The sequence below is a fragment of the Rhinopithecus bieti genome, unplaced genomic scaffold (genome assembly GCF_001698545.2).
Source record: "Rhinopithecus bieti isolate Rb0 unplaced genomic scaffold, ASM169854v2 scaffold_40368, whole genome shotgun sequence".
In the NCBI taxonomy this organism is placed as follows: Eukaryota; Metazoa; Chordata; class Mammalia; order Primates; family Cercopithecidae; genus Rhinopithecus; species Rhinopithecus bieti.
This window is the reverse complement of record NW_016817546.1, coordinates 557814-572626: the sequence shown is the minus strand read 5'-3', so window position 1 is coordinate 572626 and position 14813 is coordinate 557814. Positions and strand designations below refer to the sequence as shown.

The window sequence follows — 14813 nt, the reverse complement described above, 5'->3', positions numbered from 1 at the left end:
CTCAAAGGCTGCACCACCTCTGTGGTAGGTGACGGAAGGGAATGCTTTTCCCATGCAACGGCCTAGGAAAGAAATCCCAGAGACATTTAGGAACTGGCTTTAAGGTCATGATGACTGTGGCCAAGCGGAGACCAGATTTCGGATCTCCTGATTTTCTTTTCTTTTTTTTTTTTTTTGTTTTGTTTTGTTTTGAGATGGAAGTCTTGCTCCATCACCCAGGCTGGAGTGCAGTAGCACGATCTCGGCTCACTGGAGCCTCCGCCTCCTGGGTTCAAGTGATTCTCCCACCTCAGCCTCCCAAGTAGCTGGGGTTACAGGGGCTCACCACCACGCCCAGCTCATATTTACATGTTTAGTAGAGATGGGGTTTCACCATGTTGCCCAGGCTGGTCTCAAACTCCTGACCTCAGGTGATCCACCTGTCTCAGCCTCCCAAAGTCCTGGGATTACACGTGTGAGCCACCACATCTGGCCAGATCTCCTGATTTTCAAGGTCACACGTCTCCCCACTAGGTGCACAAACACCAAGAGACAGCGTGGCTTACTAGCATATATTTAAAAAATACTGGCCGAGTGCAGTGGCTCACACCTGTAATCCCAGTACTTTGGGAGGCCCAGATGGGTGGATCACGAGGTCAGGAGATTGAGACCATCCTGGCTAACACGGTGAAACCCCGTCTCTACTAAAAATACAAAAAATTAGCCGGGCATGGTGGTGGGTGCCTGTAGTCCCAGCTACTCAGGAGGCTGAGGCAGGAGAATGGCGTGAACCCGGGAGGTGGGGCTTGCAGTGAACCAAGATCGCGCCACTGCACTCCAGCCTGGGCGACAGAGAGAGACTCTGTCTCTAAATAAATAAATTTTTTTGGCCAGGCACAGTGGCTTATGCCTGTAATCCCAGCACTTTGGGATGCCAAGGCAGGCAGATCACAAGGTCAGGAGTTCGAGACCAGCCTGGCCAACATGGTAAAACCTTGTCTCTACTAAAAATACAAAAATTAGCCAGGCATGGTAGCAGGTGCCTGTAATCCCAGCTACTCAGGAGGCTAAGGCAGGAGAATCGCTTGAAACCAGAAGGTGGAGGTTGCAGTGAGGTGAGATCATGCCACTGCACTCCAGCCTGGGCAAAAAGAGTGAAACTCTGTCTCAAAAAAATATATTTTTTGTTTAATTAATTTATTTTTTAGACACACAGTCTTGCTTTGTGGCCCAGGCTGGAGTGCAGGGGTGTGATCATAGCTCACTGCTGCCTCAAATTCCTGAGATCAAGGGATCCTTCAGCCTCAGCCTCCCAAGTAGCTGGGACTACAGGCATGTACTGTGACACTCTCCCAATTTTTAGATTATTTGCAGAGACAGGGTCTCATCATCTCAGCCAGGCTGGTCTTAAACTCCCAGGCTCAAGTGATCTTCCCGCCTCAGCCTTCCAAAGTGCTGGAGTTACAGGTATGAGCCACCATACTTAGCCTAGAAAATATTTTTACAGTGTTTTCTTTAATTTAAAATGTACGTGTGATATTTTGACATATACACACATTCATGAAATGATTACCTCAGCAGGATAATAAACATTTCATTGCCCCCAAAAGTTTCCCCAGAGAAACACTGATTTGTTTTCTGTTACTGCAGATTAGTTTGCATTTCCTGGAATTTTATACAATTGAAATAATATAGTGGGCACTTTCGGGGGCTGTTTCTCCTTTCCCTTGGCAGAAGTGCTTTGAGATTCACGCAGGTTGCAGAGCATGTCAATAGTTCATGTCTTTTTATTGCTGAATACAGTTCTCCCGTGTGGCGAGGCCACCGTTTGTTACCCATTCACCTTGATGTACTCTGGTGGTGCTTCCAATTCTTTGGCTATTCTCAATGAAGCTGCTATGAGCATTTGTGTACATGGCTTTGTTTAGACATCTGCTTTGATTTCTTTGGGTTAATAGCTAGGATTGGAATGGCTGTGTCATGTGGTAGATGGATACTTAACTGTTTAACAGACTGGCAAGCTATTTTTGGAAGTGGCCGGACCATTTTACATTTCTACCAGCCATGGACCCGCGTTCCAGTTGCCTCTCATTTTTATCAGAACTTGTAGCCAGTATTTAAAATTTTAGGCATCCTATAAGATGTGCAGTGGTGTCTCATTGTGATTTTAATTTACATAATTACATAATTACTAATAATGTTGAGCATCTTTTTTTTTTTTTTTTTTTTTTTTAGGGTGGGGTTTTACTCTTGTTGCCCAGGCTGGAGTGCAATGGCACAATCTCAGCTCACTGCAACCTTCGCCTCCTGGGTTCAAGTGATTCTCCTGCCTCAGCCTCCCAAGTAGCTGGGATCATAGTTGCCCACCATCAAGCCAGCTAATTTTTGTATTTTTAGTAGAGATGGAGTTTCATCATGTTGACCAGGCTAGTCTTGAACTCCTGACCTGGTGATCTGCCTGCCTCGGCCTCCCAAAGTGCTGGGATTACAGGCATGAGCCACAGTGCCCGGCCAACTTTGAGATTTTCTTATGCATTGTACATTTGTACTTCTAGATACTAGTGCTTTCTCAGATATGTGATTTGCAAATTTTTTGTGCCTGTCTGTGGCTTGTCTTCATTCTTTTTTTTTTTTTTTTTTTTTTTGTTGAGACGGAGTCTCGCTCTGTCGCCCAGGCTGGAGTGCAGTGGCCGGATCTCAGCTCACTGCAAGCTCCGCCTCCTGGGTTTACGCCATTCTCCTGCCTCAGCCTCCCGAGTAGCTGGGACTACAGGCGCCCGCCACCTCGCCTGTCTAATTTTTTGTATTTTTTTGGTAGAGACGGGGTTTCACCGTGTTAGCCAGGATGGTCTCGATCTCCTGACCTCGTGATCCGCCTGTCTCGGCCTCCCAAAGTGCTGGGATTACAGGCTTGAGCCACCGCGCCCGGCTGTCTTTTCATTCTTATAACAACTTTTCAAATAGAAAATTGTATTAATTTTGTTGAAGTCCAATTTATCAACTTTTTCTTTTATGGATTGTGCTTTTAGTGTGTTGTGTAACCTAAGTTCACAAAGATTTATCTCCTATTTAGAAGTTTTATATTTTAGGTTTTAATTTGGTCTCTGTTCCAGTTTGTGTTCATTTGTTTATATGATGTGAGGTAGGGATCACAGCCGATTTTTGGCACATGACATAATCACTCCAGCACATTTGTCGGATACGCTATCCTTTCACCACTCAGTTGCTTTTGTTGGAAAATCAGTTGTCTGAGGCCGGGTGCGGTGGCTCACACCTGTCATCCCAGCACTTTGGGAGGCAGAGGTGGGTGGATCATTGAGGTCAGGAGTTCAAGACCAGCCTGGCCAACATGGCGAAACTCTGTCTCTACTAAAAATACAAAAATTAGCCTGGTGTGGTGGTGGGCAACTGCAATCCCAGTTACTCAGAAGGTTGAGGCAGGAGAATTGCTTGAACCCGGGAGGTGGAGGTTGCAGTGAGCCGAGATCATACTGCTGCGCTCTAGCCTGGGCAACAGAGCAAGACTTCGTCTCAAAATAAATAAATAAGAAAATCAGTTGTCTGTATAGGTGTGGATCTATTTCTGGATTCTTCCTGGCATTCCGTTATCTATTCACTATTGTTGTATTAATACCACAAATGGTTTTGATTACTCTAGCTTTACGATAAGCCTTGAGGTCAAGTAATATTATTCCCCCAAATTCAACTCTCTCAAAGTTGTTTTGGTTATTCTAGTTTCTTTGCATTTCCATATAAATAATAGAATCAGTTTGTCAATTTCTAACCTCACCATCCACCAGCCTTATCATCTCAAGTGACAGAGTCAGCCTAGGATTCCAGCAGGGAGTGACATGATCAGGCCAGAATGCAAGTGCTTTTTTATTTTTATTATTATTATTTTTTGAGACAGGATCTCACTCTGTCACCCAGGCTGGAAGGCAGTGGCATTATCATGGCTCACTGCAACCTCTGCCTCTTGGGCTCAAGCGATTCTCCTGCCTCAGCCTCCCCGAGCAGCTGGGACTATAGGTGCACGTGACCGCACTGGTCAATTTTTGTATTTTCAGTAGACACAGGGTTTCACTGTGTTGCCCAGGCTGGTCTTGAACTCCTGAGCCCGGGTGATCCACCCGCTTCGGCCTCCCAAAGTGCTGGGTTTACAGGTGTGAGCCACCACGCCCAGCCCTGCACCTTGTTTTCAAGGAAGATATCGTCTGCCCCATCGGAGGGAGAGGAGAGAATGGACTGGGAATGGTCTTACTCCCTTGCCTGTGGCCCCGTTGTGGGGAGAGAAAGACAGATCAGACTGTGACTGTGTCTATGTAGAAAAAAGAAGACATAAGAAACTCCATTTTGTTCTGTACTAAGAAAAATTCTTCTGCCTTGAGATGCTGTTAATCTGTAACCCTAGCCCCAACCCTGTGCTGGCACAGACATGTGCTGTGTTGACTCAAGGTTTAAAGGATTTAGGGCTGTGCAAGACGTGCTTTGTTAAAAATGTGTTTGCAGGCAGTATGCTTGGTAAAAGTCATTGCCATTCTCCAGTCTCGAGTACCCAGGGACACAATGCACTGCTGAAGGCTGCAGGGACCTCTGCCCAAGAAAACCTGGGTATTGTCCAAGGTTTCTCCCCACTGAGACAGCCTGAGATATGGCCTCGTAGGAGCCAACCCGACAGGTGTAAAGGGTCTGTGCTGAGGAGGATGAGTGAAAGAGGAAGGCCTCTTTGTAATTGAGATAAGAGGAAGGCATCTGTCTCCTGCTCGTCCCTGGGAAGGAAACATCTCGGTGTAAAACCCGATCGTACATTCTATTTACTGAGATAGGAGAAAACCGCCTGATGGCTGGAGGTGAGACATGCTGGCGGCAACACTGCTCTTTACTGCTCTGAGATGTTTGTGTGAAGTCAAACATAAATCTGGCCTACGTGCACATCGAGGCACAGCACCTTTCCTTAAACTTATTTATGACACAGAGCCTTTTGTTCACATGTTTTCCTGCTGACCCTCTCCCCACCATTACCCTATAGTCCTGCCACATCTCCCTCACCAAGATAGTAGAGATAGTAATCAATAAATACTGAGAGAACTTGGAGACCAGTGCCGGCGCGGGTCCTCCGTATGCTAAGCGCCAGTCCCCTGGGCCCACAGTTCTTTCTCTATACTTTGTCTCTGTGTCTTATTTCTTTTCTCAGGCTCTTGTCCCACCTGACAAGAAATACCCCGCAGGTGTGGAGGGGCTGGCCCCCTTAACCCTGTGATCGACAGGACAGAGCTGGGCACGCGGGCTGGGATTCACAGTGCAACCTGCAACCACAGGGTGGAGAAAGGAAGCCATGTCGTCAGGAAAGCAATGACATTCGGAGCCTTGGACTCCCTAATCGATGCCACGATGGCAGTTTGGGTCTCCATAGCAACTGTGGAACTTGAAAAGTTTTACTTTAAAAAAGTGCCTCTATACATCATTTAAATGTTGGTGCCAATGTAGAATTGGAAAATCGACTCTTAACCAATCAAAATTCACGTACCTGCCCCTTCCCCCAGGTCATTCCTCAGTGGCTAGCCTTGGAACTTCTCAGCTAAATATGCATTATTGTGGGTATTTAATAATATCCGTAATTAAATTAAATGGGGGCAACAACAAAAGCCTCAGTGCTACTATCCTCCCCAGAGCCTGGGGCTAGGAGGTCCATTCTCATAGAAGGAAGCCTTAAATATGGGCTCCCATCCGTCCGTCATGCAGGGCCACTAAAAGGAAGTTTCTTTGGCAGGAGAGGGTGTGGGAGGCCCAGCATCAATGGTTTCTTCTTTCTTCTCCTCTGCAAGCTTCACCCTGTTTCTCTTGGCAAAAATGTGGTTTATCTCCACAAATGTTTTGCCCTTGGTCTCAGGGATAACCATGTAGATGTACACCGCAGTGAGGAGGCAGATTCCAGCAAATATGATGAAACTGTAGGCACCGATGGCCTCCTAGACCAGGAGACAAGAAAGAGAGGAGGGGGCAGAGAAAGACAGGGCTGATCCAGCCGGGCACGGTGGCTCATGCCTATAATCCCAGCACTTTGGGAGGCCAAGGCAGGTGGATCACCTGAGGTCAGGAGTTTGAGACCAACCTGGCCAACATGATAAAACCCTATCTCTATTAAAAATACAAAAATTAGCTGGGCCTGGTGGTATACACCTGTAGTCCCAGCTACTCGGGAGGTTGAGGCAGGAGAATCGCTTGAACCCAGGAGGTAGAGGTTGCAGTGAGCCAAGATTGCGCTACTGCACTCCAGCCTGGGCAACAGAGCGTGACTCTGTTCCAAAAAAACAAAAACAAAAACCCCCAAACAAACAACAATAACCAGTGCTGGTAGAGGCCTTTGTGCGTCTGTAAAGGAGTTGCTTGGTGGCCAGTTTTGTTTCACTCCTGGAGGAATGATATAGCTAGAAAATTGTGATAACTAAAGATTGTTTGCAGAAAAAAAAAAAGTCTAGAAAATTGGATCCCCCTCACCCTATTATCAAAAAGAAACTGGTCGGGTGCTGTGGCTCATACCCATAATCCCAGTGCTTTGGAAGTTTGAGACCAGCCTGGGGAATATAGCAAGACCCCATCCCTAAAAAAAAAAAAATTAAAACAATAGCCATGTGTGGTGGCCCATGCCTGTGGCCCCAGTGACTTGGGAGGCTGAGGTGAGAGGATCACTTAAGCCTGGGAGGTCGAGGCTGCTGTGAGCTGTATTTGTACCACTGCATTCCAGCCTGGGTGACAGAGCAAGGCCCTATCTTAAAAAAAAAAACGAAAACAAAAAACAAAAAAAAAAACCCTGCTTACCCTTTTGACAACAGGAGTTTACGGCCTCTGTGCCCTGAAGGTGCTGAGAGCGCAGAGTTTGTGGCCCATCTTGTCTTTGGAACGAGGAAGGAAGCGGTGGGGGATCTGCTCCCTGGCTCTGGCTTTGTTTGCTTTCTACTACCTTTGAGCTCCGCGGACCAGAGCCCCTAAGCAACAGCCCTTTACAATTTCAGTGGGGGCTCACCCTTCAGTAACTGGGAAACCCGTGTCTTCAAGGGTTTGGAGGCAGTGGGGCCACGTGTGTCTGTGGACCCTTGGATATGTCTGAGAGCCCGTCCCCACCTTGCTGGATTCACAGACGTGCTTAGCGGAAGGGGAATACAGCTCACTCCCTGGAGGCCGGGTGGAGCAGACTGGGGAAGGGGCCCTCGCTCACCTGGATGGATGGGAACAGGAAGCCCACGATGAAGTTGGTGAGCCAGTGCACCGCCCCGTCCACCATGAACGCTGCCCGCCGGGAGGACTGCAGGAAGATCTCGGTCCTCACTACCGAGGGGACAGGACCTGGAGGTCGGAACAGGATGGGTGGGGCGGAGAAGGACCCAGGGGTTCCCCAGGGCTGGCGGGACGCGGCCCACTCTAGCCTCAGACCTAGGTCCCTTAAGAGCCCCGGCTGGGATTGGGCACTGGAAAAGAACCCTGCCTTTACCCACAAAACCAGGGTGTGATCAGGGCAGGAGCTGGAAAGGTCCACTTTGCAAAGGCTGGTTGGAGAGCCTAGAATTGAATTTCCATTGCTGCTGCTTCAAGGCCAATGATGCTCCATGAAGGTCTGCAGAAAGTTAATGGATGGGAAGCTTCGTGGGAGCAGCGGGAGTGAGGCGGCTCCAGCTCACAGGCAGAGGTTTCTGAAAGAGCTTCCTCTGCGCTGGCGTCACTGTGACTTTAGACGGCCCTCGCTTGGGAAGTGCCGCCCTCCTATGGCGGATCTGGGTATGGCAGCGCCTGAGGCCTACACCTTTTCTTGGGCAACTGTTTTCATTATCGCCTCCTTAACTGTTGCGCTGTTGGCTCAAGCCTGTATTCAGCACTATTGGAGAGGAAAACTTTCGAGTTACGGCCGGATCACGAGGGTCAGGAGAGATCGCGGAGTAGGCTAACGACGGATGAGGGAACCCCGATCTCTACTAAAAAATACAAAAAAAAAAAAAACTAGCCGGTGCGAAATTTCTGAAACTTCTTTCCTGAATCGATGTGACGTTCAATCTCACAGAGATGATTGCCTCCCAAGAAGAAGTTTGGCTAATCTTTTTTGTGGTGGCGAAATCTGAAAATGATATTTGGGAGTAGGGCGCCTGTAGTGCCAGCTACTGGGGAGGCTGGGCACGAGAATGGGCGTTAAAACCCGGCGAGACGGAGCTTAGCAGTGAGCCAAGATCCGGCCACTGCATCCTGTCTGGAGGCGACAGAGCGATGGACTCCGTCGTGCAAAAAAAAAAAAAAAAAAAGAAGCCTTGTCTAGGCTCGGGGCGCCAGTGACTCACTCCTGTAATTCCAGCACTTTGGAGGCAGGGCGGGCGGATCACGGATAATTGGGAGAGTAGAATCGAGGCCAGTCGCGGTGGCATAACTGGTACACCCCGTCTCTTACCAAAAAAAAAAAAATAGCTGCCGGCGTCAACATAGTGTGCGGGGTGGCGTTGCAGTCAAGCCTACTCGGGAGGCTGAGCAGGAGTAATGCGTGAACCTTGGAAGGTGGAGCTTGCAGTGAGCCGAGATGGCGCCACTGCACTCCAGCCTGGGCCACAGAGTGAGACTCCGTCTCAAAAAAGAACAAAAAAAAGAGGCTTTGTCTAAAATATCTAAAGCCATTTTTGTTCCCTAATCGCCACTCCCATGAAATTTTAATACTGTGTGTCTGTTTAGGTCCTGCATATATACATATCTGTAGCTTTACACAAAGAAAGAGGAAAATTCTGTCCCTCCTCTTCCAAGCTTCCCATCCCGGGTTAGGTGGTGAAATGGCCTCATTGAAAAGGCTGGGTCTCACGGATCACTTGAGGTCAGGAGTTTGAAACCAGCCTGACCAACATGGTGAAATCCTGTCTCTACTAAAAATACAAAAATTAGTCCAGTGTGGTGGCCTGCGCCTGTAGTCCCAGTTACTCAGAAGGCTGAGGCAGGAGAATCCCTTGAACCCAAGAGTTGGAGGTTGCACTCCAGCCAGGGCAACAGAGTGAGACTCCGACTCTAAAAAAAAAAAAAAGAAGAAGAAGAAAGCTAAGAAAAGGCCCGATCTCCCTGGATGGACATGGAGGAGAATTCAAAGCCCCTGAATGAAGCTGGGATATCAAATGCAAACTCCTGCAGCCCAGTGAGGTGGGGCCCGGGCCCCTTCTCCAGGGCCCTGCCCCCAAGGGATGCCATCTGCCCTGCCTCCCTCCTGTCCACCACAACAGCAGCAGCCAACAGTCCTTAGGCCTAAGTTGAATGTCCGATCAGCGCATGCTCTGAGCTCGCATCTGCCGGCACACCTGATCACCCCTGTTCTTGGAGAAGAACCACGGCTTGCTCCAGGTGACACACAGGCAGTGGGGGCAGAATGGCTTGGAACCCGGCCAGGTCTCCTACACACACTAGCGCTTTTCGTTTGAGGTTCTGCTGCCTCCACGTTTGAGGTACACTGGGAAGGTGTCCTGCTCTAAATCCCACCCCCCCAACACTTTTATTTTAGACGGAGTCTTGCTCTCTTGCCCAACCTGGAGTGCAGTGGTGGATCTCAGCTCACTGAAACCTCTGCCTTCTGGGTTCACGTGATTCTCCTGCCTCAGGCTGGGACTACAGGCGCCCGCCACCACACCTGGCTAATTTTTGCATTTTTAGTAGAAACAGAGTTTCACCTTGTTGGCCAGGCTGCTCTCAAACTTCTGACCTTAAGTGATCCGCCTGCCTCTGCCTCTCAAAATGTTGGGATTACAGGCATGAGCCACCATGCCAGGCCTAAATCTGACTTCTTAAATACCCTTAAATATAACTATGCTGTCTCATTCATGTGCCTGACACAGCACAGTGTAAAGAGGTATTCCGCCAATGGGTGTTGAATGAATTAATACCTTCATTTTGGTTTATGGACGGTGCTTTCAAAATGAACATTCTTCAGGGAATGTTATTAAAGTCTTCACAGTCAGGGGTGTCTTTTCCCAGGCAGGGAGAAGGAGGTTCAATTCTCAGGACACACTGGGGAAGGAGTCTGGAGTCTCAGAGGCTGCCCAAGAGGTGGGCCCAGGTGGAAGCCCGAAGCCACTGGCAACAGGACATTGGGGACAGTGTAGTAAGGGACTGTAGCTGGCGGTCAGCAGGGACAGAAGGCAGTTGAGCCTTGGGTGTGCTGTGGGCTTGGAGGCTAAAGTGAGTGTCTGGAGGGTATGGATGTAAACGGAGGTGCCCCAGGGGGGTCTGGACGGCACAAGCTCCCTCTCTGCAAAAGCTCGTCTCCTTGTTGGGTGCCAAACCTGAGTCTGGGCGCCCCTGGGAGCCACACATGATCAGTGGGGCACTGGCCTGGCTGACGCTGGTTGAATGAATGAACATGGCCTGGAGTGCCATCAAGGCTTAGAGCTAAGAACGGGTGGGATCTGCATGAGCACGTCCATTCACTCAGCAAATATGTGTCGAGCACCGACTGCGTGCCAGGCCCAGGAATGGACCACGATGGCCGGGGCGAGGGCAGCATGCAGGTACTCACTGGGCCCAGTGGAATGTCCCGCGATGTAGGCAAAGACACAGATGATGCCGAGGTAGGATAGCTCGGAGACCTTGTTCTGTGGGGAGAGGTAGGGTTGTCTGGGCTGAGGCCAGGAGCCCCACGTGTGGAGGGATCCACCTGCGGGTCCCACCTTCCTGCCCCAGGGAGGAGCCGCACCTAGATGTCTGGGCACCTACATGGACCTCAAGGGCTCTGTGGGCAAGAGAGGAAGGCCAGTGAGAACCAGGCCTTCTAGCCTCCCAGAGGGCGCCCTCCAGCCTCACCTGATGAGCGTCATGGAGAACGAGGGACACCTACCTTTGAGTTATTTTCCTGCCAGGTGCTATTCTCCACACTTTACAAGTCACAAATATTAATTCATCTCATCTTTGTGATACTCCTCTGCCCTCTGAGCGACTCTGTGATTATTTCTTATTTCTTCTTTTTGAGACAGACTCTCACTCTGTCGCCCAGGCTGAAGTGCAGTGGCGCAATCTTGGGTCACTGCAGCCTCCGCCTCCTGGTTCAAGATTCTCCTGCCTCAGCCTCCTGTGGCTGGGACGAGAGGCGTGCACCACTACGCCCGGCCTATACGATTGTTTCAACCCCACAATCATGGAACCAGAGCACAGAGGGCTCTGAACACAGACTATGAGGAACCTTAGTCCCTCAGGAATCAAGCAACAGCTGAAGTCACCCAGTCAACATAAGTGAGCTGAGGTCCGGACTTTCTCTATTACTCTCTGGAGACTCCTAGGACCCCCGGACCAGTGGAGCCGGCAGATCACCATCTCTGCTCCCAACTGCCGGGAGAACAGCCAATGCAAAACCAGGTCAACGAACTTCAGCTAAACTCACCAGGTGCCCCTAGATGAACTTCCCAGGGAACCCTGTAGTCACAGTTATGAGACAGCCTCAAGGGACAAGCTGGCAACAGAGCTGGATGGTGAGGTGAGAGAGGAGGCCCTGGGAGCTTCCAAGCAGAGAAACAACACGATCTGATTCATTTTCAACAGAAAGAGGAGGCGGGTGGGTTGGGGGCCATTCAATATGTCAAACAAAAGCGAGGCTGGCTGGGTTGGTGGGGCCGCCCTGGACCCGGTGTGAAGCCGGCAGCTGCTGGTGCATTTTCAGGCAGAGACCCTGGTCGGACAGAAGGAGTGAAAGAGCCACCGGGGATGCCCCTAAGTTTCGGATATGTCACTGGCGGTGGTCTCTGCAGGTGGCGCTCAGTCTTGATCACCTCTTTTCACTTCCTAGAATCCCTATCTACTAAGAACTTACATTTTTTTTTTTTTTTTTTTTTTTTTTCAGATAGAGTCTCGCTCTGTCACCTAGGCTGGAGCAGTGCTACAATCTTGGCTCACTGCAACTTCCACCTCCCGGGTTCAAGTGATTCTCCTGCCTCAGCTTCCTGAGTAGCTGGGATTACAGGCACACGCCACCACACCCGACTAATTTTTGTATTTTTAATAGAGACGGGGTTTCACCATGTGGCCAGGCTGCTCTCGAACTCCTGACCTCAGGTGATCCATCTGCTTTGGCCTCCCAAAGTGCTGGGATTACAGGTGTGAGCCACTGTGTCTGGCTGAGAACTTATACTGGTTTTAAAATTAGAGAAGGAAGTTCTTTCCAAGGGAAACTTTAATGAAATTGATTTATGAGCGTCACTAACACTGTTCCTCTCCAGGCCTTGCTTTCCCGCAGGCCCTGGCCTCCTGGTGATTCCCTGAATCCTCCCAGTTCTTTGCTGCATGAAGCTCTCTGCACTCCCTGGTGGTTAAGGACAAAGTCATTGCAGAGAGGGCAGCTTGGAAAAGAAGGAAAAGAGCAAAGATCTTGTCTCTAAATGACAGAAGGAGCTCCTCACACATTCTTGTACTCATGTGCAATTGCATTGCTGATATATTTTCCATGTGAAAGGGTTCAGGACAACGCTGCGGTTCCTGCACAAGCAACAAGAGCAGAGAGGCTGCCTCCGAGACGCGGAATGCTGATTGCTTTTTAAAGATTTTGTATCATGCCACACCATGTATTTTCCTCACTTCCGTAGAATGTGGCTAATACATACAGGCTGAGAACACTGCAAATTAAAATGATGTACTTCTTGTTTGGGTGGTCTGCTGTGTTTTAGTCTTACTGAAATATGATTCCCAATTTTTTTTTTTTTTAGACAAGGTCTCACTGTCTCCCAGACTGGAGTACAATGCTGTGATCATGGCTCACTGCAGCCTTGACCTCCCAGGCTCAGGTGATCCTCCCACCTCAGCTTCCTGAGTAGCTGGGACTACAGGTGCACACCACCACACCCAGATAACGTTTTGTTTTTTTGTAGAGATGGGGGTCTCACCATGTTGCTCAGACTGGTCTTGAACTCTTGGGCTCAATGGATCCTCCTGCCTCGGCCTCCCAAAGTGCTAGGATTGCAGGAGTGAGCCACCGTGCTCAGCCTCCTTCTACCTCTTGAATGGGATGACTTCTGGTCTTACCTCTCCTCAGTCCACACCTGTTCACTGCCCGCATATGTTTTCTAATGCGATTGAACCCTTGCATTTATGCATTGAAGCACGTGCTTTATTGTACACTGTTCTCCTTGTTTCTCTTTCCCATGACAGCTGGACCATCTATCTAGTTACTTATTTGCATGTGCAGGTGTAGGTGAGCAAAGCCACCTGTGACATTCACTTCAGGATGGGGCATTGCAAACTACGTTTCCAGGCAGGATGCGTGCCATCAGTGGGACTCAGAACCAACCCCTTGGTGCAGTGGGTGCAGTTCAGTCAGGGGATCTCCCACCCCCGCTATGACTCCCCACCCAGGGGGCAGGAAATGAGGTCAGACCTGGAATAGGAGCACCACCGTCAGCGCCAGGCAGGCAGAGCCGCAGATGCCGTAGCCGGCCAGCAGGAGGCGCCGCCGTCCCAGCCGCTCCACCAGGACAGCCTGGAGGGGAAGGGGGACGGTGAGGAGCTACGTTGGCCTGGCGCCCAGGATTCTTGGGCAGAGCCTCCACTTCCTCTTGCAGTCCCCTCTTAGGTGACCCTTTCTTTTTTCTTTCTTTTTTTTTTAAACGGAGTTTCGCTCTTGCTGCCCAGGCTGGAGTGCAAGCAACAGCGCGATCTTGGCTCACTGCAACCTTCGCCTCTGGGGTTCAAGTGATTCTCCTGCCTCAGCCTCCCAAGTAGCTGGGATTACAGGTATCTGCCACCACGCCCAGCTAATTTTTGTATTTTTCGTAGAGACGAGATTTCACCATGTTGGCCAGGTTGGTCTCGAACTCCTGACCTCAAGTGATCCTCCCGCCTCAGCCTCCCAAAGTGCTGGGATTACAGGTGTGAGCCACCACACCCCACCTTTTAGGTGTCCCTTTCTTACCCCTGCTGCCTGCATGTGGGATGCAGGCTGCTCATTTGACATGGGTCAGACATTCATGCTCTTCACCACCACCCTTCCTTGTTCTGGTCATTTCCAGACCTCCTGGATCTTGGCTCCCTGCACCTCTGCCACCCACTGGAATAACCACATTTTCTATTTTCTGTGTTTGATGCTTTGACATCTTGGGACCTTGATGGCCCTGGAGGGACTACCCTTCCCACCCCACCGATAGCAAACAAACGGCTGTCTGGGAGTGCCTCTTTCATCTGCAAACCGACAATGCAGGCCCACACCCCAGGTCCTCCTCTGCTGAGCTTTCACACTCAAGGCCAGCATCACTTGCCCTAACACCCTGGGGGCCAGGGGCCAGGCAGCTGGGACAGCCTCTGTGACCCCCAGCCTGAGGAAATTATTCACACCAGCTACTCCTAAACCTGCTCACCCTGCCTCACCCGTTCCTTTCTGTGGGAACCACAGTAAAGGTTCATCCTCACACTTCCCCTTCATGCCTCTGCTTCCTGACCAACCCTGGGGCTTCCCCACAGGCCCTGCATGGCGTGGACTGTGCCCTCCTCATGGGATCTGTGAGGAACAAACTGTCTTTCCAGCAGTAGCCACCTCCTGATCTATTGGCCTCACCATACCTGAATAGGAATAAAATCTACATTTAAAAATAGCCCCTGGGCTGGGCACAGTGGCTCACACCTGTAATCTCAGCACTTTGGGAGGCCAAGACAGGAGGATTGCTTGAGCTCGGGAGTTCGAAACCAGCTGGGTCAACAGAGTGAGACCCTGTCTCTCCGTTTAAAGAAATACATAAATAGGCCGGGTGCGGTGGCTGAAGCCTGTAATCCCAGCACTTTGGGAGGCCGAGGCGGGCGGATCACGAGGTCAGGAGATCGAGACCATCCTGGCTAACACGGTGAAACCCCAT

At 50.1% G+C, this 14813-nt stretch overlaps 1 protein-coding gene across 1 annotated transcript in view; it reads right to left on the bottom strand.

Annotated features, from left to right (window-relative positions):
- Positions 1 to 5671: 5671 nt before the first annotated feature.
- The window catches only part of SLC2A7 (solute carrier family 2 member 7), a 28977-nt gene continuing 19835 nt past the window's right edge, over positions 5672 to 14813 (bottom strand). The window contains exons 9-12 of the mRNA XM_017856008.1: positions 13346 to 13447; positions 10505 to 10580; positions 7196 to 7323; positions 5672 to 5948 (exon numbers count right to left, since the gene is read on the bottom strand). Coding sequence (XP_017711497.1) covers positions 5727 to 5948; positions 7196 to 7323; positions 10505 to 10580; positions 13346 to 13447 — 528 coding nt within the window. The 3' untranslated portion in view covers positions 5672 to 5726. The remainder of the gene's footprint in view (positions 5949 to 7195; positions 7324 to 10504; positions 10581 to 13345; positions 13448 to 14813) is intronic.